General features: G+C 45.4%; 1 protein-coding gene across 1 annotated transcript; it reads left to right on the top strand.

The window, feature by feature from the left end:
• Positions 1 to 2,067: 2,067 nt before the first annotated feature.
• On the top strand, positions 2,068 to 22,742 carry PPM1K (protein phosphatase, Mg2+/Mn2+ dependent 1K). Its single transcript, XM_074154763.1, has 7 exons — positions 2,068 to 2,188; positions 5,538 to 6,065; positions 6,649 to 6,749; positions 14,354 to 14,519; positions 15,056 to 15,200; positions 16,269 to 16,403; positions 17,185 to 22,742. Exons 2-7 carry the CDS (start codon positions 5,626 to 5,628, stop codon positions 17,314 to 17,316), a joined length of 1,119 nt encoding a protein of 372 aa, XP_074010864.1. The 5' UTR covers positions 2,068 to 2,188; positions 5,538 to 5,625; the 3' UTR covers positions 17,317 to 22,742.
• The last annotated feature ends 596 nt before the right edge of the window (positions 22,743 to 23,338 follow it).

Below are 23,338 nucleotides of genomic sequence, written 5' to 3'. Positions count from 1 at the left end.
CTCAAAGTACCAAGTGCTGAAGCACCGTACAAATACCATACAAGTACAAAGTACTTGCCTACCCCCCGCAGCCTGCCTCCCCATCTATTTCCGTGTGGATCCTTGTCACTGTGCCCTGGCCTCGTCTTCAAGCTTGCTGCCTTATCACAAAGCTCCTCTTATGCCTGCTGCCTCTTTTCTCCTGCCACCTCAAATTCCTGCTGCTGCACCTTCAGCTGCCTCCCACTTACCTTCCAAAACCCTGTAAATATAAGAGTAGTTCCACTGAAGAGAAAGGCTCAGCATGAAACATTCATAATTTCCATGCTGGCTGTCACTGTGAACTGTCAAGGGCAGAAATGGTCTCTCAACACTTGTGCCTAATGTCATATAAGTCCCCAACACTTCAGGGAAGCCCCTGCTGGTACTGCCCTGTAAATAGTGATACCTGTTTTCCAGGGTAACGTCCTGTTTTCATTCTTGATAAATCACCGTGCTGGTTAGGATCTGTCTCTGCACAGGAGAACTGTCACTCTTTGCCCACTGCCAGGAGAGCTGGTTTCCACGGAGCATTGTTTTTCCTTTGTCGCCCTGAGGACAAACAGGAACCAGGGAACAACCTGCAATGACAGATGGCAGCGTTGCTACCCTGCAAAAGACTCACGGGGTCAAATTAAATTCGAAATGCTGAATAGGACACCACACATCTGGAAACCAGAACAATCTGGTAGGTACTACCATGCCCACCTAACCCCTTCTTCTACACATAGACCCTGTACAGTGAGAGCTCTGAGGGGTTTTCTTTCTTCTGTTGCTGGGAAGCCAGAAGCCAACGGATTTTGCAGTCAAGGCACATTGTGCAGCGGGCGCTAGGGCTGCTTATCTGTCCTCTACTGAATACAGAAGGGAGACGGCTGACATCAAGCGTTGTTCAGAACACAGTAAAGATGACATTGCAGCAGATGATAAATATTAATGGCAGCTTTGACAGGCTGAGGATGCCACCTAATAACAGCACTACAGATAGATACATAGGTCCAAGTTTTTAAGAACCTGTACTCATAGTCAGGAGACCAAAGAACTTGGTTTCCTGAAATATTAGTGCCTTTGGGAAGCTTCTGTTTGGGAAATTGAAATCATCAGTCTGTAAACCTGCAGGCCCAGTACCGCATTTTAAAGGGCTGTTTATAAGGTAACATCAAAGTCATTCCCAAAGAGGACATAATGCTCTTGAAATTTAAAAAAAAAAAAAAAAAGAAAGAAAAAACAACCAAAAGCCGGAAACTTACCTCACAAATATCTGGGATAAACTTGACAGTGACCTCCTTAAGCTTCTACAGAAACTCCACCAGCTAGCATTTTTCTCTTCAGGTTTTTATTTTCAAGTACTCTTAGACTCTAGTGGACAGCCTAAGGGCAATGGGGAGGTGTGTTTCAAAGCCTTTTGTAATTAAGAGCCATCCGATTTGCCAGATGGCGTCAAAGGCCAAAGACTGTGTCGGTAGCACAGCGCCAGGCAAATGATCTCTTTAACCTGCCATTTGGACACGGGTCAACTGAGAAGGGGCAGCAGGAGCGGTTTTTGTTTTTGTTTTTTTTTCATAGAAACGGCCGCCTTGGAGCAGCACACTCCCGACTGCATTGTAAATCTGCTGCCGGAATTCTCCTCAGCGACACACACGCTTTTCTCTGAGGCCCCTCAGAGAACCCCGTGTGCAGCTGGGGCAGGCGCGGCCCGCCCGTCCCCTCAGCCGGCCCTCACTGGTTTGCCGGGGCGAGGAAGGCGGCCTCGGCCAAGGCCACACCGGGCTCCCTCCTCCTCCTCCTCCTCTTCCTCCTCCCGCCTCTCGCCCCTGTCAGGCCCTCAAGGCCTTGCTCTCCCCGGCCCGCCGCCGGCCCCCCCCGCGCCCCTGGCGGCCGGCGGGCGGGGCGGCCCCTCACGGCTAACGGCCGGCGGGCGGGCGGGCGGGGCGGGGGCGGTGGGGGAGGCTCGGCCGCCGCTGCGGCTGCCATTGGTGGCGGCGGGAGGGCAGGGCTGCGGCGGGACGGCCCCCGCCACCGGCCCCATTGGGCCGGTCGGCGGGGCGGGGCCGGGGAAAGGGGCCGGCGGGCGGGAGCGCGGCCCGTTTCTCGGCTCCGGGGAGGCGCCGCTCTCGCATCGCTGGGGCGCAGTTTCCCCGCCGCCGCCGCCGCCCGGGCTCAGAAGGAGGTAAGGGCCACCAGCCCCCTGAGGCAGCCCGGCAGCCGCGCCGAAGCCCCTTGACGGCCCGGCCTGCTGGGGGACTGGGGTGGGGGTGAAGGAAGGGAGGGGAGGGCGGCTGCGTGGCAGGGCCGGGGCTGACTTGCCTCCCTCGCTTCTCCGCGTTTCCTTCTTCCTCCAGCCGCAGCTGCTGCTCGGGGTTTGCGCTCGGCCTGGCCGCTCCGGTGCGGCGGGCGGGGCCGGGCCGGGCCGGGCCGCTCCCGCCGTTAGGCCGCGCTGCCGGTCGTGCACAAAGAAAGCGGCGGAGGAAGAAGGAGGAAGGAGAAGCCTCCGAGCTTCCCGCAGGTCTCTGCCGACCCCCTTCCGTCGCAGCCGGGAGGAAAAAGACCGCCGCGGAAACGCCTCTGCCATCCCGGAGGGAAGGAGCGGGGCTGGTCACATCGGGTTTTCCTCAGAGGCTCAAAGGGCGCTAACGCAGCTGCCACAGCCTTTGCATGCGCAGAATAAACCCGGCCTGCCTCAGTCAGCCGTGTGCTAATTCCCAATTAGTAAGTAGCAGCAGAAACCTCTTTAAATTGCTGCTGATATTTAGGTTTCTCAGTATCCAACAGCATGAATCCGAGGATTAATCCAAAATCCCAAGCTATTAAATGCATTTCTTCCCTATCAAATTCAACTCTCAAAAGGCCCTTTTTTTTCCAGGCAAGTATAAATACTGACAACGGTTTGGCTTTTCAAGTGTCTCTGCAAGTCAAGAGTAGGACCCTGATCTTTAGTTTCTGTGCTGTGAGATTATGTTGTCACAGATTTAAAAAAACCAAAAGCCCTGTGATTTAAGAGGAGCTGAACATACAGAAACATGCAGCACTACCCGCATCTGTGCTTGCGTTTGGAAAGCACGCAAGGCAAGTGCACTTTATACGTGTTCAGAGTTTTAAATTCCTTTTTAAATACGTTTAACCCCCGGGGCAGCAGGGATGCCTTCTCTGTCTTCCGGGTTTCTTTTTTTTTTTTTTTTTCCCCCCTTCTCACGGTCTGAAAAATTTCCATCCACCAAGAAGCGGCCAGCCTGTAAAAGGGCCACCATGCACGTTGAACTGCAGTTTTTAATTGCTCGCTTCATTGGCTTTAAGCATCGTATTTGGGTGTCTGTCTGCATGAACTATTTCTTAAAGTTAAACATGATCAAATGGAGCACCTAAAAACAGATGTCTGTCTGCAGCTGTCTGTCCTGGACTTTGGCTTTAACACCTGTGCCTCCCTTTCCAATACCCTGGTCTTGTTTTGTCCAGATAGGCTCACCCTGTGTTTGCAAACATACCGTTTGGAAAGCACAGACTCTTGTATGTCCAACTGAAAGCATCACTATTTACATCACAGAAACTAAAGATCAGGTTCCTACTCTTGATTTGCAGAGACACTTGAAAAGCCAAACCGATGTCAGTATTTATACTTGCCTGGAAAAAAAGGGGCCGTTTGAGAGTTGAATTTGATAGGGAACAAATGCATTAATTAGCTTGGGATTTTGGATTAATCCTCAGATTCATGCTGTGGATACTGAGAAACCTAAATATAGCTAACACTTCATGTTCTCCTTTTAAAGCTGACGGAAGTGAAACCAAGCGTGGATTTTGTTAATTGGCAGGCTTTCAATTTGTTCATGCTGTGTTTCACAGAAGGCAGTTAACATACTGTTGTTACGAGTCAAGGATAACAGAAAAGAAAAAGCAACTCAAGAAAGTAAATCAGTTGGAGAAAAAATGGAGAAATCTTAAAATTCCCAGTGGTCAGTTCCACTCACCTGGTGGCCTAGCCCACATTCGTCTGGTACAACAGTGATTCCTAGCACGTTCAGGCTTTTATCAAGTTGACATTTAGTCTCTTAAGTGTGAAGTTAAAAAACCTTTCTTCACCTAAGAATTGCACGAAAGGTAAACCAAGAGCATCTAAAGCAACATACTTTGAGCTGTGAATGACAAATTTAGTGGAGGCCTCCAGAAAGCTCATGTCACAGCCATTTTCTACTAAAGCAACCACTTAACTAAGTTACCGCTGACTGCGTGTTTTTGCTGGCACCTGGATTTTGTCTAGTAGCTTATTTAAGAAAGTAGTTTTAACAATATTTCAGATTTACAGATGCAATTATGACCGGCATGGGGAAAGTAAAACGGCAAGGCGCTCCAGCCCAGAATTACAGTGTCTCTGGGGTACATGTGTTGCTCTTTGCTGCTCGATTGTGTCAGACGATCCTGCCGTCTTTTTTTTCTTTTTTTTTTTTGACATTCGCCATGAGCTTGCATATTTTTAATTCCTTTATTATGTCATATAATTCCTTTGACTCATCATTTTTCTCTCAGCGAACTTCGAGTAATTAGGTTAGAAATCCCTCACTTAAAATTTAGTGTGGTTAGTTACCGTGATCTGATGGTACAGTTCAATTTATTCCAGTGTGACTTCATGGACTTAATACAAACTGCATCGCAGCCTGTTGGACTTGCATCAAGTTGGGTGTTACTCTACAAAAGGTTACATAAGCCAATCTTTTCTACATTTTTAAGCATGCTACGTGAATCATCGTTAGTGAATTTTTATCCGTGCTGAGCCAAGTGGTGTGTTTAATTTATCTGAGCTAGAAAAGAGATCTGAGAAGCCAGTAGAAGATCTTGCTTGCCTGTGTTAGCCAAGGGAGCCCATTTCAGGGTTAGGTGGGACAGAACTTGAGGCCAGACAAAACAGGAAGAAGCTGCATGGGGTGGTTTTTTTTGGTTGGTAAGTTTGCGTGTGCAATTGTGTATGTCCATGGTTACATTCTTAATGGTCTTTCTTAGATAGCCTAAGAAAATCACAATTCATTTCAGGTTTGTGTTGAAAAGTAGTGTTCAATGACAGAACCGAGTATCATGTGCGGATGAAAAAACTTTAAAATCTGCACAAATATATTTCTCCCACCTTCCCTCCCCCGAGCCACAGTGCAGATGTTTCAGCAATCGTTTGAAGAGCATGCATGATAACCTCATTTTTACGACCTGACCTCATATTTTCACATATTTAGCAGGCATAGAGCGAAGTCATTATCAGTCTTATTTGCTCCATCACAACCTCTTCAACCTTCACAAATCTGGGCTATCATTATGCAGGTGGCCCTCAGAAATGCCTTACCCTGATATATCTGCAGTACTCCCCGTTAGATGTGGGCTGGTCTGTGTGGGATTGTTTCTTGGTGAGTCATGCAGATTCCTCTGTAGTTTCTTCTAGGCAGTGCTGTGCTCTGCATGATCAGCGGGCTCTGCGGGTGACATTGCTTCCTGAATGATGTAACTGAAAATTCCCCTTCCTGTGCTTCTTGTTTCCTGATCAGGTTTCTCTTTGTTCTCGAAGACACTCCAGCAGCTGCATATCTTTTATTGCTGATCTTTTATTGCTACGAATCTCTGTGAAGACAAGTTATGTCAACAGCTACATTAATTAATTTGGTACGAAACGGTGGGTATCAAGTAAGAAGGAGAGCCGTGCTGACGTCCCGCCTCTTGCAAGACGAGAAGCGTCCCACAGCCGCATGCTACAGCTCCACCTCCGAGCGCCGTGCTTCCCGCTTTGACTCAGATGGGAGTGGGCGACCTACCACGTGGGACACCTTTGGCATCTGGGACAATCGCATTGACGAACCTATTCTTCTCCCACCAAGCATAAAGTATGGCAAGCCGATTCCAAAAGTCAGCCTGGCCAATGTGGGCTGCACCAGCCATATTGGGAAGCGTAAGGAAAACGAAGACCGGTTTGATTATGCTCAGCTGACGGAGGATGTTCTGTACTTTGCAGTATATGATGGACATGGCGGGGCAGCAGCAGCAGACTTCTGTGATAAGTACATGGAAAAATATATTAAGTAAGTGTGCATCAAGGGAATGCGTGTCAAATGAACTACAGTAGAGATTCCTTCCTTAGGACTGAAAGGGAACCTGTGGGTCATACATTGTCGCTAATCCTCCCAGGTTATAGAGCCACCTAGCTCAACGGGACAGCAGGAACACCACACCGGAGCAGCCCATTAGAACAGACATGCTGTGGACTACTTATTCTGTAGGGTGCCTGCCCCATTGAGCAAGCCCGGAAAGACAAGAGAGGAAAACATGATTGTACCCACCTTCCAGGAAAGGGCTGGGAACACAGAGAGAGGGTGAATTGACTGTTTTCAGATGAGGTCGCTGTGATAGCTGACCTATGGCTTTGTTACACTCTTAAGTATCTCTGTGTCACGTCCCTGGGTGTTGGAAGAGGAATTTTATCTATTTGCAGAATTACAGGATTATGCTTCCAGTGCAAGTCAGTAGTAAAATTATATTACCTTTTCACTGAATCTCAGCATTATTCAGTGCATGCAGGGAGGAGATAAGGCTATCGAAGAACTTGATCAAGTTGTATATTTCTTGGAAAGAAGTTTAATCTTTTGTTTGCTTGTTTGTTTCCAGAGAATTTCTTGCTCAGGAGGAGAACTTGGAAAATGTTTTGAGCAAAGCTTTTCTAGAAATAAACAAAGCATACGAAAGGCATGCTAATCTCTCTGCTGATGGTAGGTAAAAAAATATTCATATGGGTGTGGAGAACACGGTTTTTCTTATTTGCTCGGTAGTTTTGTAGTAAAATGTCCAGAAAAATGCTTGAAAACAGTTTTACTTAACATTGGATTTTGCTCTGATCACTTACTGCAAATGAAACAATTGTGCTTTACCTCCTTAAAATGAAAAAGCTATAAAAAGTTTAAATTAAATTTACTGGGGGAGTTATTAATCTGAATATTAGCATAATCATCAATTATTTTTTTCTTAACATGATCCTGTCAAGGAAAGTGTTTGTCAAGTTAGCAGAGAGTGATTTAGATTTGCAAGGAGCATAACTTTACTGTGTGAGCAACCTGGAGGAGGGGTGTGGTTTGGGATTTTTTTGTTGGGGTTTTTGGTGTTTGATTTTTTTTTTGTTGTTGTTGGGGAGTTTGTTTGTTTGTTTGTGGTGTGTTTTTTTTATAAAGCTGTTAGTACTGTGGGTTGAAAACAAACAGTATCACAAGTTCCCCTTTCTAACTTGGCGGCTGCACCTGAGGAGGCATGTAAGCCAAAATTAATACAATTGATATTGCTTCTGCACAAACAGAATCACAGGAGTAGCTGAGTGTGAAAGGCAAAAAAGCAGTGAAGAGGAAAACAAGGCTGGCTGTGGTAAGGCTGTGGTAAAGCTGGCACCAGCCCTTTTAGATTCCTTAGTCCTGGCTGTTAATCAAGTTCTCGCGTATCTGTGTAGTGACTAAGTACATCTGAAGTTACAGTTCCAGCAGTGGGAGGTTATAGGGAGTAACTTGGGAAGGGAGTAGAGATCCTTATCCCAGTTTTGTCACAGGAGTTTCCTCAGCCCTGAGATACAATTTTAGGAGGCAGTTTAGGCAGTCTTAAAAAAACCACTAAAACAAACCCAATTAAAGAAAAAAACAAACACACAACAAAAACAAAAAAAGACCCAAAACCAAACAAAAAACCCGTCCCAGTGCTGGTGCAGGTGCCGGCAAAATGAGATCCTTTCAGAAGAACAGAAACTGTGAAAAGTTTTCTCTCCAAGAAAGACTTGAAACCAACAAGCCCTCTGGAGACTGAAGTGATACTATATTCTCAAGCCACTTTTCTTAAGCAATGAATGCATACAATCAAGTAATGGCGTGGCTTCCTGCACTTTAACTGCTAGATGAATCTTGGTAGACTCAAATATTTCCTGGCAGGACAGGTAGCCTGACTTGCACCACTGTGAGGGATACACACCTTTCCTCTTACCTGGTACAAGCTAAGGTGACAGGGTTATCAGGAAAAAAAAGTTTCAAGGCCTGAAATGCAGCCCTTAAAAAAAGGAGGTTTAAATCTATAAAGCTCCCTTTTATGCCAATTTCCCCATTACGTCCCATTTTATTTTCTTTATATTGAAATACTTTAAAAAATAATGATGCGGTAAAAAACTCCAGTCACTTTTGACCTATGACTTTTGAGCTTATGAGAGACACATCAGTAGAGCAGATGTGCTTTGTATCCAAGAGCCTCCTGGCAAATGTTTTCTCAAAAGCCCAAATTCAAGAGAGCGTCTGAATACAGGCTTAGGTGCTTGCCTGGATCAGGACCTTTCATTTTCACACACACATTAAGATCTGTTATATTTATCCCTCTCCTCACCCCTTTGTTAGTAGGACAGCTCTTTGTTTGGCTCATTGAAGTGGCCTCTGTTAAGTGTCAGAGCAGCTCCTTGAGGAGGAGGATTGGGAACTGTACTTGGCACGTTATTCCGTTATTATGAAAACAGTTTCTGATTGTAGCATTTTGTACGTGAGACTTCCAGAACTGGGTAACAGCAATATTTGACATACAGGTTGTGCAGCAAGCTGAGCATTTTGGAACTGCGTATTTTATGCGTATCGTTTAACTAACTGGTGCTGCTTAATGAAATACAGTGCAAATGCCAGCAAATTTACGTAACAGTTACCAAGATACTGGACAAACCCTCTTCATTAAAAAAGCTTGAGGTCAAGCGACATAGAGGGCAAAAGCATTGTCAAAAATGCACAGGGGCCACACTCTTGCAAGCACTCAGTGTTTCTCAGTTAGGCTGACAACCTGCAAGTTCTTGCAGGAGCCAGTGGGATCTAAAAGAGCCCAGTGCTTTTTACTGGTTGTCCAGCTCGAAATCAAGCTATAAGGCAGAGTGGAGTAACAGGGTGCAAAGACAAGTGCGGATTTCTGAACAAATGAAACTTTTTGCATATCTGTTGTTAAAATAATTCAATACTATGTTGACTGCTTGGTGTGGATATTTTTGTCGTTGCTGCTGTTTTGAAAGTTACATAAAATTTCAATGCTTGGCATGTATCCTTTTTAGAAGCCTACTTCCAAACTGATTCAGTTTGCCAGCAAAATTTCTGATCGATTGTGGCTATTCCAGATGTGACAGTCAAGACTGTTGCTAAAGCATCTTGAAAATGGTGGCAGGTTGTGTAACACTGAATGTCTGGGATATGCTGGATGCTACCCAAGACTGACCTCCTCTTGAAACCTGGCCATAGCTGACAAAATGCAAAATAATAGCTTAGTCTTGTTCTAGTAGAACCTGCCAGGGTTCACTCCTTTCACTGAATTTGCAAAAAAAACAGTGCATGTTCAGGATGTCTAAGTCTTAACTAACACACAACCAGCTTCAAAAGTGTATGCCTGGGTGTCTGAAGGAACCTAAGTCCTGGGACAAATCCCTGTAGCCAAAATTACACGGATTTTGTTTGATGCATTGTTTATAGTACTATTTAAGGGGTAAAATCCTCATATAATGGCACAAATTTAACAGGACTAGAGATGTGCCTTGTTGGAGCACCTAGCTATGTCTTCAAGGGCACGGCCCTTTGTAGATCACTTTACAATTACAGAATATTTGAAATTATAGATGGAAAATACATAGCTTAACAGTTTCTGTAAGCTTTCAATTAAAAAAAATTAAAAAAGGTATATGTATGTGTTCCGGGTACTGCTACCGTGTCTGGCAAGCAGTTCACTAGGGCTGTTGGAGTGCTGTACTGGTCTGCTGAACACTGGTCCAGTATTCTCTCTGACAGTGATCTGTACCTGTTGTTTTGCACACAAGCGTAAGAAACTTGCTGCAGGCAGATCTGGGATAATCTGTCCTCCACCTAAATCCTTTCTAATCATTAACAGCTTAAATACATGCCCGAGCCCTGAAGCATGGTGTTTGATATCTCTTCAAAACTGCACTTTCATTCACTTCCACGCATTCAAACATAACTTTTAATTTTAAATCACTGCTAGACTTAGGTATAGGGCACAGTAAAGGAAGCTCACGTCCAACACGTGTCATTATCCATGGGACAGCTATTAACAGAGGTGAACAGAATTTTCTGATATTTTTGACCAGCCATAAAAACTGAAATGTAAAGGCTGAATAGCTTTGCTCAGCAAGGCCAGGAATAAGGAAGTGAATTGTGTGCTTGAGGAAATTTGAGCATCTCTATGGAGAAGCGTTAAAACAAACCCTCTCCTGGCCTAGTGCAATCCCACAAGGTGCTGCTGCAGCATGCTGCTGACGGCGATCCACCCCTCGGAGAAGACAACAGGGAGTCTTTCCATCAACCTCCATGTTCAGTGCATCCAACTCTAATCACATTGGCCACTCACTTCTGGAATAGCCATCTTATTAAAACATAGCCAAGTATTAACTGATGTATCTATGTTTAAAAGGGACTCCTGGAATCTTACTATGCTGAGCAAACAACAAAAGTTATTTAAAAAATAACTAAATTTAAAAAGTAGTGGGTTTGGGGTTTGTTTTTTAAGTTACCATTCAAACATATGATTTTTATTTCTTTGAATATGTTAACCTGCAACACTGAGGAAAAGGAAGAGCTGCAGAAACCATACTTAAATATTTCATAAATCCATCAATGTTACAAAGGCAGCCTTTTTATCCAAGGGCCCTGATTACTACCTAATCAAGTTAGAAGATACTAATTACAATATTAAAGGGGTGTTTGTTTTGCATATTTTCCCATGGATCAGAACAATTCATATGCTTCTGTTCAGTGCCCCATTTCAGTTGGCACAAGTTTGAACTCCCCGTTTTTGTGTTATATATAAATATATATATATAAAAAAAACCAAACCTTGAGGAAACAGATTGGGCCATATTCTATACTGAAGATCTTCAACGCGGCCACTCTTGCTGTATGCGAGATAGCTGGCCTTATAGCATTGATACAATTCTTTGGTCGATTGTTGGTTGGTTACTTACCTCCACATGGAAAGAAAAAAAAAAAAAAGTAGCTTTTATTTTGGCTGAATTTAAACTGGTTTTGTCACACAGTTCTAGCGAGAAGGCGAGAACAGTGGCAAATCCCCAGAAATACCAAGGCTGATTTATCTGTGGCCAAAGATACATGTGTAAGCCTCAAGTACTTTGCTATATGACCTGCAAAGGACAGTGCAGGCAAGCCCGAGAGTGACTGCTTCCCCTGTTCTGCAGCCCTTGTTCTTTCATCTCCAGTGTTGCAGGTTTATTTTGTTTGAACAAAGTCCCTGGGTGAATTTCCTATTTGCCTCTGTGTGCGTGTTATTTGTGGCAGACACTGTACCTGGTCAGCAGCTCTAGAACTGGAGGCCCTGGACACTTTATGCTGGGCTTCAGTGGAAAGAGAGATCTGCTTAATTTTGTCCCAGTTGAAGGAGTCCGGCGGTTCCTAGCCTGGACTACTGGAAGGTTCCCACATCCTCTTTGTCACATTAGTTGAGATGACTTGCAGTAAAAGTTGTCCAGTGAGTGTTAAGAACCTATTGAAAGATCTTAGTTTTATAGTGATATTGTTAGGAAACCGAAGTAAACTCTTTAATTGTTAAAACCAATATATATGCTGATGCAACGTATTTTGATATTATTAAACAACCTAGCAGCAGTTGTAGTAAACCATTAGAAATGTTATCCCTCATCATTCCTGTGGTTTTGAGCTCTGCTAGAAACCAGATAATGTGTGTAGTCTAGCTACATCTGTGTTCTTGCATCCCTACCCCGATCATGAATTGGTTCCAAGCAAGAGAGCGTGAGCAGCACTTATTTTTCTAGGAGTGCTGTTTAACTCAAGCTCAAGTCACTATGGCCACTACTGCAATTCTGGACAATATCTTGACTTCTTCTTTAGTACCACTGCTTGATTTTGTGATAGTTGCTCTTTTGGCTTTGAGAGTTTGCGCTTGAAAGATGCAGATTCACCTGAATGTCCAGATGTTTCCAGTCATGTATGAATTAAAGACTATGGATCTTAACTTTTTCAGAAACTCCTTATGTTTGTCAGCAGAGTTCCAAAACCAAGGAATGAAATGGGAGAGTAGTGGCAGTTCTGCATTAATTTTAACGTCTAGATAAAATGTATTTTCTGTGAAATAAAAAGGTAGTCTTACATAGGTTCTTCATTTCGCTTAACTGTTGGCTAAAACAGGTATTTTACTGGTTCTAAAATTTCTAACCGCACCGGTGCTTGGTAGCATCTTACTTACATAATGTGCCTCAAAGTGAGCCTGCACTGGACTCGTCATTGCTTCAAGTTAGAAACTGGATGCCAATCCTTACCTGAATAGTCAGAAGCCACCGGCATCTTAATAATTTTGAATATCATAACCTGCATGGCAGCCATAACATAGTCCAAAGATTTGACCTAGATCACCATGGCTGATGTTCACCATTGACGTGTTGGTTAAATGTATAGCTAAACCAAGTTCTCACTGCAGTAATAATACCTGTTTTAAATTATAACACAAGCTTAATTTAGACTGTTTTGTGAGGGTTTTTTTGTTTTTGTTTTTTTTGATTCATCAACGCACTGCTTTCACTGCACAACAAGGCTCAATGCATCTCTCAGGGCTTCGTGCACTTCAGTTTACTCCCAACCCTAGTTTACTTACGGGGTGCTGAGACCTGGCAGGGCTGGAGGGAGAGGTCACGGAGATCCCAGAGCACTCGCATTTCTGTTCCTGTAGTACACAAAGGGTTGTGCCACGTGTATGTGGTTTGCTGGCAGCTGGTCAGAGATTAGACTGACTGGCATTCCTTGAGCTCCAACGTTCTGTCCTTTCTCAGATCCGTCCCCACCCTGGGGTAAGGGCTGCAGGGCCAGAGGGAGGAGTGCATGTAGTTGTAGGTGAGCTCTACAGAAGTGCTGGTTGAAAGATCTTTTCACTGTTAGTCGTGTGAAAACAGGAATACAAACGGGGATTCTCATTCCTAAGTTAGCCCCAAACCCCTCTCAGATTGGCTTGTTTTTAAAACCTGGAAAAACTGGAAAATCCCAGAATGCAGAAGACCTACAGAGGGCTTTTCAAGGAAATTTGCATTGGCCGTGAATGCAAATGTGTTAAATGTGTTCCAGGCAATAGCTTGTTCTGGCCAGACATTTTACTGTAATAGCTCAAGTCGTGAGGAGTTACTGTTTTCCAGGCACCTCTCACTGGTTTACCTTTGCATAATTTGCAGGAAGGAAAAATACTAATGGTAAAATGGACTGCTCCTTTCAAAAAGCAAACAGAAAAAGGAAAGCTGGACGGTTCTTCTGGTGTTTCCTTTACCACAGATAAAACTGTGTCTCTTTTCTGAAATAGGCAGACTTGCATTTCTCCTTTTCAAGCACCACTTTTTTTTTTTTTTTTTTTTTTTTTTTTTTTCCAGAGCACTGTAGAAGTTGAAATGAGAAGCCTTTAAATTTACTTGCACCACTTAATCCAACCAGGTCCCTGAACACAGTGAGTCAGCCAGCTCAGCTCACTCCCTCACCCTGTAAGAGAAGGAAGACGGCACCTGGGGCTCAGTTTTGCCCTCTAGGCAGTCGCTGTGCACCCCTATCAAGTGATCCCACCAGTGCCCAGGGAGCCGCTGCCAGCTGACTGCGTTGGTTTGCAGGTGCAAGGCAAGGCAGAATCCAGCCTCACCTTTGCATTGGGACCTCCAGCAAGTTGACAGGGTCTGAAGGGAGCAGCGTCCCTTTCTGAAAAAAGCCAGCAGCCTGCTGGCTGAACCCTCCGTCTCTTGGCAAGGCTGGGGGGAAGCAGAGGGAGATTGTAACAACTCTGACAGCAATGGGAGGATGCCACACACTGGTATAAAAGAGCGATCTAGTGTTTTCTTCTGGTGAACTACGTGGAGCTACAATTACTATTATTCAGTCGCCCACTTCACCACTTAACAGAAGGGAAGAGCCATCAGCTTTAGGGTGGGCTACGCGTGCAGTCCCTGTGCCCAGGGATAAGGACAATAACCCTGTAACTTGAGGTGAACCCATGGGACAGAAAAACTACATTTGCTACAAGCTGAAAGGAAGCCACTGTACCTTGTACTGCTTATATTCCACTTGCCCTCTTTGCATGGAGCCATGTTGTTGCACAGAAATACTTATCCTTTCCACTTCCTCTCTCTCCCCCTACTCCTACATGCATGCACGTTTACTGTAATTTTTTTATATATGTAGATATAGTTTAAATTTAAAAGCAGTTACTTGCTGGTACTGTAGAGCTCAAGTTGTCTTCATTTTACCAATTGAAACTGTAAATGGTCCCATGCTTCAAGGCAGTGTTAAAACCTCTCTCTTTGATATGATGTTTATAGCAACTCTGATGAACTCCGGGACCACTGCAACAGTGGCTCTGCTCCGGGACGGTATTGAGCTGGTTGTGGCAAGTGTGGGAGACAGTCGTGCTCTGCTGTGTCGAAAGGGAAAGGCTATGAAACTCACCACTGACCATACTCCAGAAAGAAAGGAGGAGAAAGAAAGGTACCTGTCAGTTGATGATGTGGCTTCCCAGGGCACAGCCTTGGTCAGGATGTGCTTGTGGTCTGCTGCTGGGTTGGGCCTGGAAGAAAGCAGGGAGTTGAACATAAACACCCCGAGACCACCTCAGAGCTGGCAGAAAGAGGCACAGCTCCAGTTAATTAGTTTGGTTCCATTTAGAGGACCAGGGATGGGGAAAGCCCTACCTGCGTGAGTGTAAACTGTCTCAACAGTAAGATCAGCATAGCTAGGACCTAGTACAGAGCCATCACCACACGGTTCAGACTCATCAAAAACTGCTAAGTTAGAGCCAAGACCTGAAGAAATGCATCATTGTTCCCAGGTCAGGACTCAGTCCACCAAGCTGCATCCCTTATGTGGAACCCTTCAAACAGCAAAAGCCAACCCTCACTCTCCCAGCTTAGGTCTTCCATACCCTATTCTGCATCAGTAGCCAGTGACAGAAATTGCAGATAGAGACAGGGTAACGGTGTGAAGCAGTAACTCATATTCGCTCTTTCTTTTTTGCCTCTGGACAGGATTAGGAAGTGCGGTGGCTTCGTTGCCTGGAACAGTTTGGGACAACCTCATGTGAATGGTAGACTTGCAATGACGCGGAGCATAGGAGATTTGGATCTTAAAAACAGTGGTGTGATAGCCCAGCCAGAAACAAAAAGGGTTAAGGTAAAAGAAGACCTGGTTAACAGGGACAGCAACGTTCGGACTAAGGGGCATCATAGGCATTTGATCCAGGTGGTGGTACCCACATGATGTGCCCAGGTGAAGCCTGATGGCTAAGCTTTGTTGTTAATTTGTGGTGAAGTAACCAGAGACCAATTCTAAGTCATTTCAGATTAATGCTAATGGGACAGAAAAGAATCTGGCCCTGATACTAAATTCAACCAGATCAACTTCTAAATCCCATTTATCACAGTACAATATAGGATGAGGGAAGAAAGCTAACATGGGATAGCCAGTGCTGAAATACAAAGGTGTTAGTCTCTTTGGGGCTTGTGGTCAAATGAACAATTTTGAGGTTAATGCTGATGTAAAACCATCACTGAGAACTGGGTGGGATATGGATGGGCTGTCATCAAAAAAAAGTGGACTATGTAGAGGTTTGCACACTTGGGAGGAAGGGAGGAGGAAAGGGCAGTTGCATGCATCTTACCTAGCTCTGTGGTTGTCCGGAAAACAAATTAGCCATCCCAAAGGTATTCAGCACAGTTGCCTTCACTTTTACAGGAAGGCTCCCCTCAGCTCATATTCTATTTGCTACTTTTCCCCAATGTACCTCTCAGGGCCCAGGGAACTTATATTCAGTTGGTCCTAATACAACGCCACCCACTAGGCCTGAGGGGTTTTGGGAGATGACCACAGCGTTACCGTGTCTTCCTTGAAATCCTCAGTTTAAGGAAGCATTTTGTTCACTGGGTCGTGTGTGGACCTGGTCTTTTGGCCTCAGTGTACTTAGAGGGCTGCTTCCTAGAACTGGAAGCACCTTAAGATGCTCTCCTCCAGTACAGGAAACACAATCAGTGTGGCGGATGGATGTGCTCGAGGATTCAAGGGGCAGACTTTGGCTAGCTGAGGGTTTGAGAGTTCCACTTAGTCCTTGCACAGAAAGCAAGAGAGCATGCAGCACCCCCAAAAAAAGAGGTGTGCAAGAGAGTGTAAAAAAATGAAGACAAATAATGAAATGAAGGCAGCACTCACTCCATCGTTGTGCGTACCTGTGTGCCTTTATTGCAGTTGCATCATGCAGACGACAGCTTCCTGGTCCTTACTACGGACGGTATTAACTTCATAGTGAACAGCCAGGAGATCTGTGACTTCATTAACCAGTGCCATGATCCTGCTGAAGCTGCCCATGTTGTTACTGAGCAGGTAATGCCAGGGCTTCTGTTGGCACCAAATGCTCGTTGTTGCTTTTTTGGTTGGTTTGGTTTTTAAAAAAACAAGTATGCACTATGAATTGGAACTATGCTGGTTGAGACACTCACTAGTCCCGCCAGCTAGGCTTTGCCTTACCCTGCATCTTGCCACATCCTTGCTAGGTATCGTTTCAATTAACTTGCTTTAGCTCATGATCCACTGAACTGCGTGGGACCATCACTGCAGTTTATTCATAGAATCATAGAATGGTTAGAGTTGGAAGGGACCTTAAAGATCATCGAGTTCCAACCCCCTGCCATGGGCAGGGACACCTCCCACCAGACCAGGTTGCTCAAAGTCCCATCCAGCCTGGCCTTAAACACTTCCAGGGATGGGGCAGCCACAACTTCCCTGGGCAACCTGTTCCAGTGCTTCACCACCCTCACAGTAAAGAATTTCCTCCCAATATCTAACCTAAATCTCCCCTCTTCCAATTTAAAACCATTACCCCTTGTCCTGTCACTACATCTCCTGACAAAGAGTCCCTCTCCAGCTCTCATTTCCTGTGCTGAAATGTCATCAACATAGGACAGAAACCCCCCCAGTTTCTAAGCAGGGTTTTGGATGGCGCCATATCCTATGGAAAGCTTTAGGACATACCAGAATGCAGCATCAGGGCTGGGAAGGGGCGAGGAAGTCTTGGGTCTCAGGTTGTGCTGTCCCATGTGGAGCCAGACGCTTGTTTCCTTTTCCAAGCAAGATGATAATGCTGGCAATTTGTTTCTTTCCTTAGGCAATGCAATTCGGCAGTGAAGACAACATCACGGTTGTCATAGTGCCATTTGGAGCATGGGGGAAGTACAAAAACAGTGAGATCAACTTCTCCTTCAGCCGGGGTTTTGCTTCCAGCGGGAGGTGGGCGTGAAGACCTGCCACAGCTATCTTTTCCTGCCATAATCTGGACACAGCGTGCTACAGGAGAACACATCCATCTGTTCATAGGTTGACTCAGTATCTTGTCCATCTCTTCTGTTCCCAGTGTTAGAGAAGATGCCACTGTTCCCTCGGTGCGTAATGCCCCGTTGTTGCTTATAGCTATTGCATTTTGCTGCGTTTATTTATTATTCCGGTTGGCGTTGAGGCAGCTATTTGGTTGGGTTTGTAGTCCCAGCAGCTCTGCACATCACTTAGTTCCCATAGATGAGGCTCTGGGCTTTCACTGAAGGCTGGAGATGTTGCACAGTTGTTTCGTACCGACTTGTATTACCCAGGACCCTTAGTTACCTGGCAGCCGTGTAAGTCTGAGTCTCAGAGCCACATGCTGGCTTCTTTGTATGTTAATACACGGGGGAACAAAGGCACAGTGTTCTTAGGTAGACCAAAAGCAGGTTTGTTGTCTTCCTCTGCTGTGCAGCCAGCCAAAACTCCCCTGTGCTTCAGAAGAAGCAGATGAAAATTAAGGGAGAAGTTTCAGAAGTGTTTAGGTTCTGATGCCAGTGGCATTTAGCGTAGCTGAACAACTTCCTGAGGCAGTGCTGCTTTGCAGGGCTTTATGCTCTCACCGCCATCATCTGTCATCCTCTAGCTCCAAGGAGACGGAGCAGGCTGGAGCCATGTGCCGTTGGACAGATGGGAATGTTTCTCCATTGGGTCCAAAGCCTGTACAGTCTCTGTGGACCACGCAGCAGCCCCTTGCACTTATCTTTGGTGTGCCAGTGCTTGATAGGAGCACAGAGGAGGGAAAAAGCTGCGTATTTTTGATATCCAGAGATTCTCATCAACTTGAATTTCTTTCTTTTTTTTTTTTTTTTTAAAAGAAACCCAGCTAATTTCAGAGAGTTTACTAATGAAAATTCTTTGGATGTGTAAGACAGGAGAGTTTGTTTCTTCATAAATATATGAGGATATTCCTGCCCTCCGCTGAAGGTTTCTTTCAGTTAGTCGTGATCTCCTGTGTCTATTCATGTTACACAGGGAGCTGTAAAAATGCCCAAGGTAAGCAAGCTAGAGAAAGGAGAGAGCATTATAATAGCACAAGGGAATTTTTAGAAGTTTTGGGTATTGTTTCTAGTAGATGTCAGATATTCAGACACCAGAAGGTAGCTGTGTCTAGTGAGGCGTGGGGGGGACGACACAGAGCTCTGAGCCAGCTCGTGTCGCTGCTGTGACACAAACTGCAGGTGACATGTTGGCAGCAGGTGAAGATCTGTCCCAGCGTGCCTCCTTCAGACCTCCTTCTTCCGCTCTGCATCCATCAGGTGTGCAGCTCCTGTGGCCTCCGAGTCACCCTGTTTCAATGAAATACGGGCAGAGAAGAATTGGGCTCTTCTCAGGCTTGCCACAATATTTTTCATTCTATGGATGTTTCCAACAGCACAACTATAAAACCAAAACAAAACAAGTGAAAGAGAAGTTTCTGATACTAAACCACCTTGCAATAAGCAAAAGTCTTTCTGAGATACCTGGCCTGATTCTCATTTTCCAGTGTGAAACATGCACCTTCATTACTTTTAGCCCTTTCCTTTTAGCCCAAGGTTACACCTGAGGCAGTCATTCCACGTGATTTTTATTTGCCTCCGGTCGAAGGCGTAGCAGCACCCAGCAGAGCACAGTGTTGTACTGACAGCATTAGGTGTTGAGAGCGTACGCTGGCTTTGTCCCATCGCTTGGTGTATGTCATGTGTATATTGAGTTTGTAAGTACAAAGATCTTGTGAGTCGGTATGTGTAAATCTCTAGTATTGGCTGCTGTTCCCAGGGCCTCCATAACGAGCACATCACTGGCTTACAATGATAATCCCTTTTCTCTCCCCAGATTTTCCCCAGGGCTGGGTTTCAGTTTTCACCCAAGGTCAGAGGGTTTGCTGGTCATGGTCCTGGGCGCAGAGGGGCACTTTGAGTTGTTACCAGGCGAGAGCTGGTTCTTAGGCTGTGGAAAGTTTGAAGATTCCCACAAATGCAAAAAATGGCAAAAGGCAGCCTCTCCCGAGCCCTGGAGAGGTTTGCACCTGACAGAGGTTGAGAGAGCTGCACCGGGAATGTGCTCATGACCAGTTTGCGCTGCAGCGTGAACAACCGACGGCCTTTCTCCTGCCAAAGAGGAGCCCTGCTAAAAGAGCGGGTCTGGGAGCTGGTAGCAAATGGTTAACCCCAGCAGGCAGCAGCCTTACAGCCAAGGGTTAGAGTGGAGCTCTGGAGAGGGAGTCGCTGTGGCTTTGATATCAAGTGTCAGACAGGCTTGAGAGGTGCTGCAGGGATTTGGAGGAGCGCCATCCACACCGCCCTGTTCCAAATGCTGCTCATTTCTGTCGGGCCGGCTAGCCATCTATCCTGACATACCAGATATGAAGGGCACTGGGGGTGTTCATGACGAGTACACGTGGATTTTTTTTTTTTTTTTGAGCAGTGCTGGATACTTGCCAAGCTGAAGACACGGTCTTAAATGCAGGCTGCTAATGAAAAGCACTGCAAAGGAAGAGCAGGTGCTCTGAGGAGTGACCCGGCAGTTAGAGCAGCTTCTAAACGCTGCCCTAGGTGTAACATGAAATGACAGTTTTAATTCTCATTGGAGATTTTGGGGCATTTTTTGGATTATCCTTATCTGGTTATCTGATTGCATAGAGAACAGAAGTGGTTGGGGGCCTTTATGTCCTCTAACAGAGCGGTTATTCTCTCAGAGGAAGGATCCATCCGTAACTTCTTTTATGACAAAGCTTTGCAAAACAGAAGATGATTAGATAAAGATGTATTAGCGGTTGCTATTACTGCCTTTATACAGTCACAGAAAAAGTGGGTGTCATCCAGCCTAGCCCCCTGCTCAAAGCAGGGCTAACTTGCATACTGCGGTGAAGGGATGTCTCCTGACAGGGAGATGCAGGGCCTGGCAATGGATGGGAGAAGGAAGTTAGCACGCAGTGAGGTTTACCTGTGGAACCACTGAATTGTACTTGACTGACTTACCAGTATTTAACAGGCACTTTGTATAGCTACCTATAAATTTCACAAATAAAGTAGCACATACATAAAACTAAGATACGAGCCATTTTGCTTTAAGCAAAAGTGAATCAATAACTGACAGGAGATTACAGAGATGCATTTCTTACGCACAGATTATCCCCTGCCTGTTCACTCTAGTTTTCTGCATCTCATTCTGAAGTACATGAGCTACTGATGGAGATGAAATGCTTTGCCAAGTGGCCCAGTAGCCTGCTGGTTCCTCCTTCCATTAAGGACAGAGGTACCTTCACACTGGTTTGTGTGGATTCCTTACTTCATGCTGTGTGTGGCAAGATTCTGAGTGCCAGCTTGAAAAGCACAGCATTTTGTAGAAATGCTCCATTACCAGCACCGTTGGTCTCTGCCTCCTGAACCACAATGCTGCTTTTTTCCTACCAAGATTTAGCGGCAACCGCACCAGACCTTGTTCTACTCCAAGAAGTTGGGAGAAACCTGCAATTTCCTGGCTGATGGATTTTTCATCATTTGACGCTTCTTGCTGAAAAGTATTAGAACAAGTCCCTGCCCTTGCCTTTCAGGTTTGGGGATGTTTTGACACCGATACCGTGTTGGCAGAGTGAGCTTTGCCAACACGTTTATGTGTTGGTGGGACATAGGTGGTGTACGGCACTGAATTTGGAGTGCCTGGACTATGAAGTTGGTGGAGTAAAGCCATGCTGGGGAAAATGGAAGAGGTTTGTTATAGCGGTACCGGGGGATCAAATTAGCAGTGCTTTGGTAACGTCTGGCCAGCAAACCCAGCATAGGGTTCTCCACCAGAGCTAGGTACTGCCCTGCTGTGATAAAGGTGTACTTTTAGGTTTTTTTCCTATTTAGTCAATAATCCTCCTGCTGCCTATAGCAGCTTCGCAAGCAACCAGCTTTACATCCCAGGGACCAGCAAAATTCTCTTGCCTAGCAGAGAGCTCCTTTCAACTTGAAGACAAAGAGCAAATTGTCCACACAGCAACAGCTGCCTGTCAGAGAGGTTTATTTTTGAAGGATCACTGGATGTATCTTACACTTTGAAAGAAACGAAACGGACTCTCGGTTTGCTCCCTAGCTCCCGTCTTTTCCGTGCATCTATTGTTTCAACAAAAAGAATAATATTTTTGGTTTATTACAGACTGAACTGAACATTAAGAGTGGCTACTGAGCAAACCATAGCAAGAGTTCACTTTTTCCCTACCTTTTAGGGATGGAGCCTGAACTCCACTGGATGTGGTAAGAGTATTTCCTTGCCTGAACACTCCCCCTGGAGCAGTGATATCTCTCACTGTGCAGGCACTGCAGGAGCGGGGGCTGTGGGTGCAGAAAGGCGAAAAACAGTGTCCAGCTAGGTACTTGCTTTTACTGTGAGGGTATGGAAGGGACAGGGGGTCCTTGTGTTGCCGGAGGCTTTACTGGTAGAGCTGTTGAGACTGCAACTGGAGTTCCAGCTCGGTCTCTCTGCCACCGAGAAAGGCAGAGGGTTTCCTGCTTTGTAGAGAGAACTCGGTAAAATGCCGTTTGCAGCCTTGATTTAGGAGAGCTGGTGTCTCTGGAAAGTGAACATAGTGCAAGAGATTGAAATGGCAATGAGATCCAACAATTAACTTAATACGGGGTCCCTCAGCGCAACCTCCTTTTGGTTGAAAAGCTCAGGGTTGGAGAATAATCACGGAGCACAGTTTGTGGTTGAGAAACAGGGGCATGGAGAGAAATCAGCAATATTACTACTTTTTACATACTTGGGGGAAATGAAAATTGTGAGGAGCTTAGACTCACCGCAGGATTTGCGCTGGCTTCCAGAGGGTCAGGGTATCAGGTCACTTTTTCCGTCTCAGCAGGCAGATGTGCTGTGGTGGGATTTCTAGCTAAGGGAGAAGCACAAAACAACAGTCCCAGTGAAACAGGTTTAATTTCTCTTAAATTCAGTTGGGCACTGCTAGGTCCGCTGGTCACTCACCCAACAAGCCGAATGGATGGTAGAGCAACACTTTGGGTACTCCTTGGTTCCGAAGCTGCTGTTCTCAATGCAGAGATACCCGGCGGGGTGTCTTCTTCACCCAGGATATCGAGTGCTTGGGCAGCAGCGTGTGTCATAAATTTCTACAGACTTAAGTGCAATTGCGTACATGCGTTACAAAGTTTGCCTTAGGGACTGTGTATAATTCTGTGGTTTGATGTTTGTGTTTGGTGTAATCAGTGTCCGTAATTCATCTACTACTTAATTTTATAGAGATGTCCATTTTGCCTTTTTTTTTTTTTTTTTTCTTTAAACATTTGTTCGTCTTCATCAACTCAAAGCTACAGTGGAGCAGCTACGTCTGTACTGGAATGCTTTAAAGATCTTTTAATAAAAGAATTGGCTTCTAAAGTTGCGTCACTGCAAATGGATTTTTCTTCTTCCACTGCGCTGCAAACTACCAGAAAAGTTTCTGCTTCTCAAGCAGTGTGGTGACTGTCCTGTAAGTCCCGGGCCTCAGCCCCGGCCATAAAAAGCTTCTGATAACCAAGGCTTTGCCCACAAAAACCTTCACCCAGCGATAACCAGGGCAAAGTACCTCCTGCCTCGGTGCTCTGTCAGCGTCCATGGGCTTTGCTGCACCAGGGCGACGTGTTCTAACTTGCTATTATTTTTGTCTTTCGCAGTTTGATATATGACACCACCAAGAAATGAGAAAGCCCTCTCTAAAAGAAGTCTGTCTAAAAAAAAAATAATTCTTTTGTGAAGCGGGAAAGCAGCCCGGGACAGTTGTCGTGGTGAGCCATGTCATCCTGTGACACAGCGGGAAGAAACAAAGGGGGCTTCCTCAATGAAAGAACACATTTGGCTTCTGCAGGGATTCGAGACACTTCAGTTACCCTAAAATAAAGGGTTAGGAGAAAATAACAGCTGAGGGTTTTAACTCCTCCGCAGAAATAACATTAATTATCACTGCTTTTACAGCTCAACGCAAACCTACTTTC

This window comes from Numenius arquata, chromosome 10 (assembly GCF_964106895.1).
Source record: "Numenius arquata chromosome 10, bNumArq3.hap1.1, whole genome shotgun sequence".
NCBI lineage: Eukaryota > Metazoa > Chordata > Aves > Charadriiformes > Scolopacidae > Numenius > Numenius arquata.
The sequence above is the reverse complement of the archived record's forward strand: the minus strand, read 5'-3'. Positions and strand labels throughout refer to the sequence as shown.

Coding starts and splice junctions, on each gene's coding strand:
- PPM1K (XM_074154763.1), top strand. CDS start 5,626: ATGTCAACAGCTACATTAATTAATTTGGTACGAAACGGTGGGTATCAA. Junction 14,520..15,055: donor AGAAAGGAGGAGAAAGAAAG/GTACCTGTCAGT, acceptor GCCTCTGGACAG/GATTAGGAAGTGCGGTGGCT. Junction 15,201..16,268: donor CAGAAACAAAAAGGGTTAAG/GTAAAAGAAGAC, acceptor CCTTTATTGCAG/TTGCATCATGCAGACGACAG.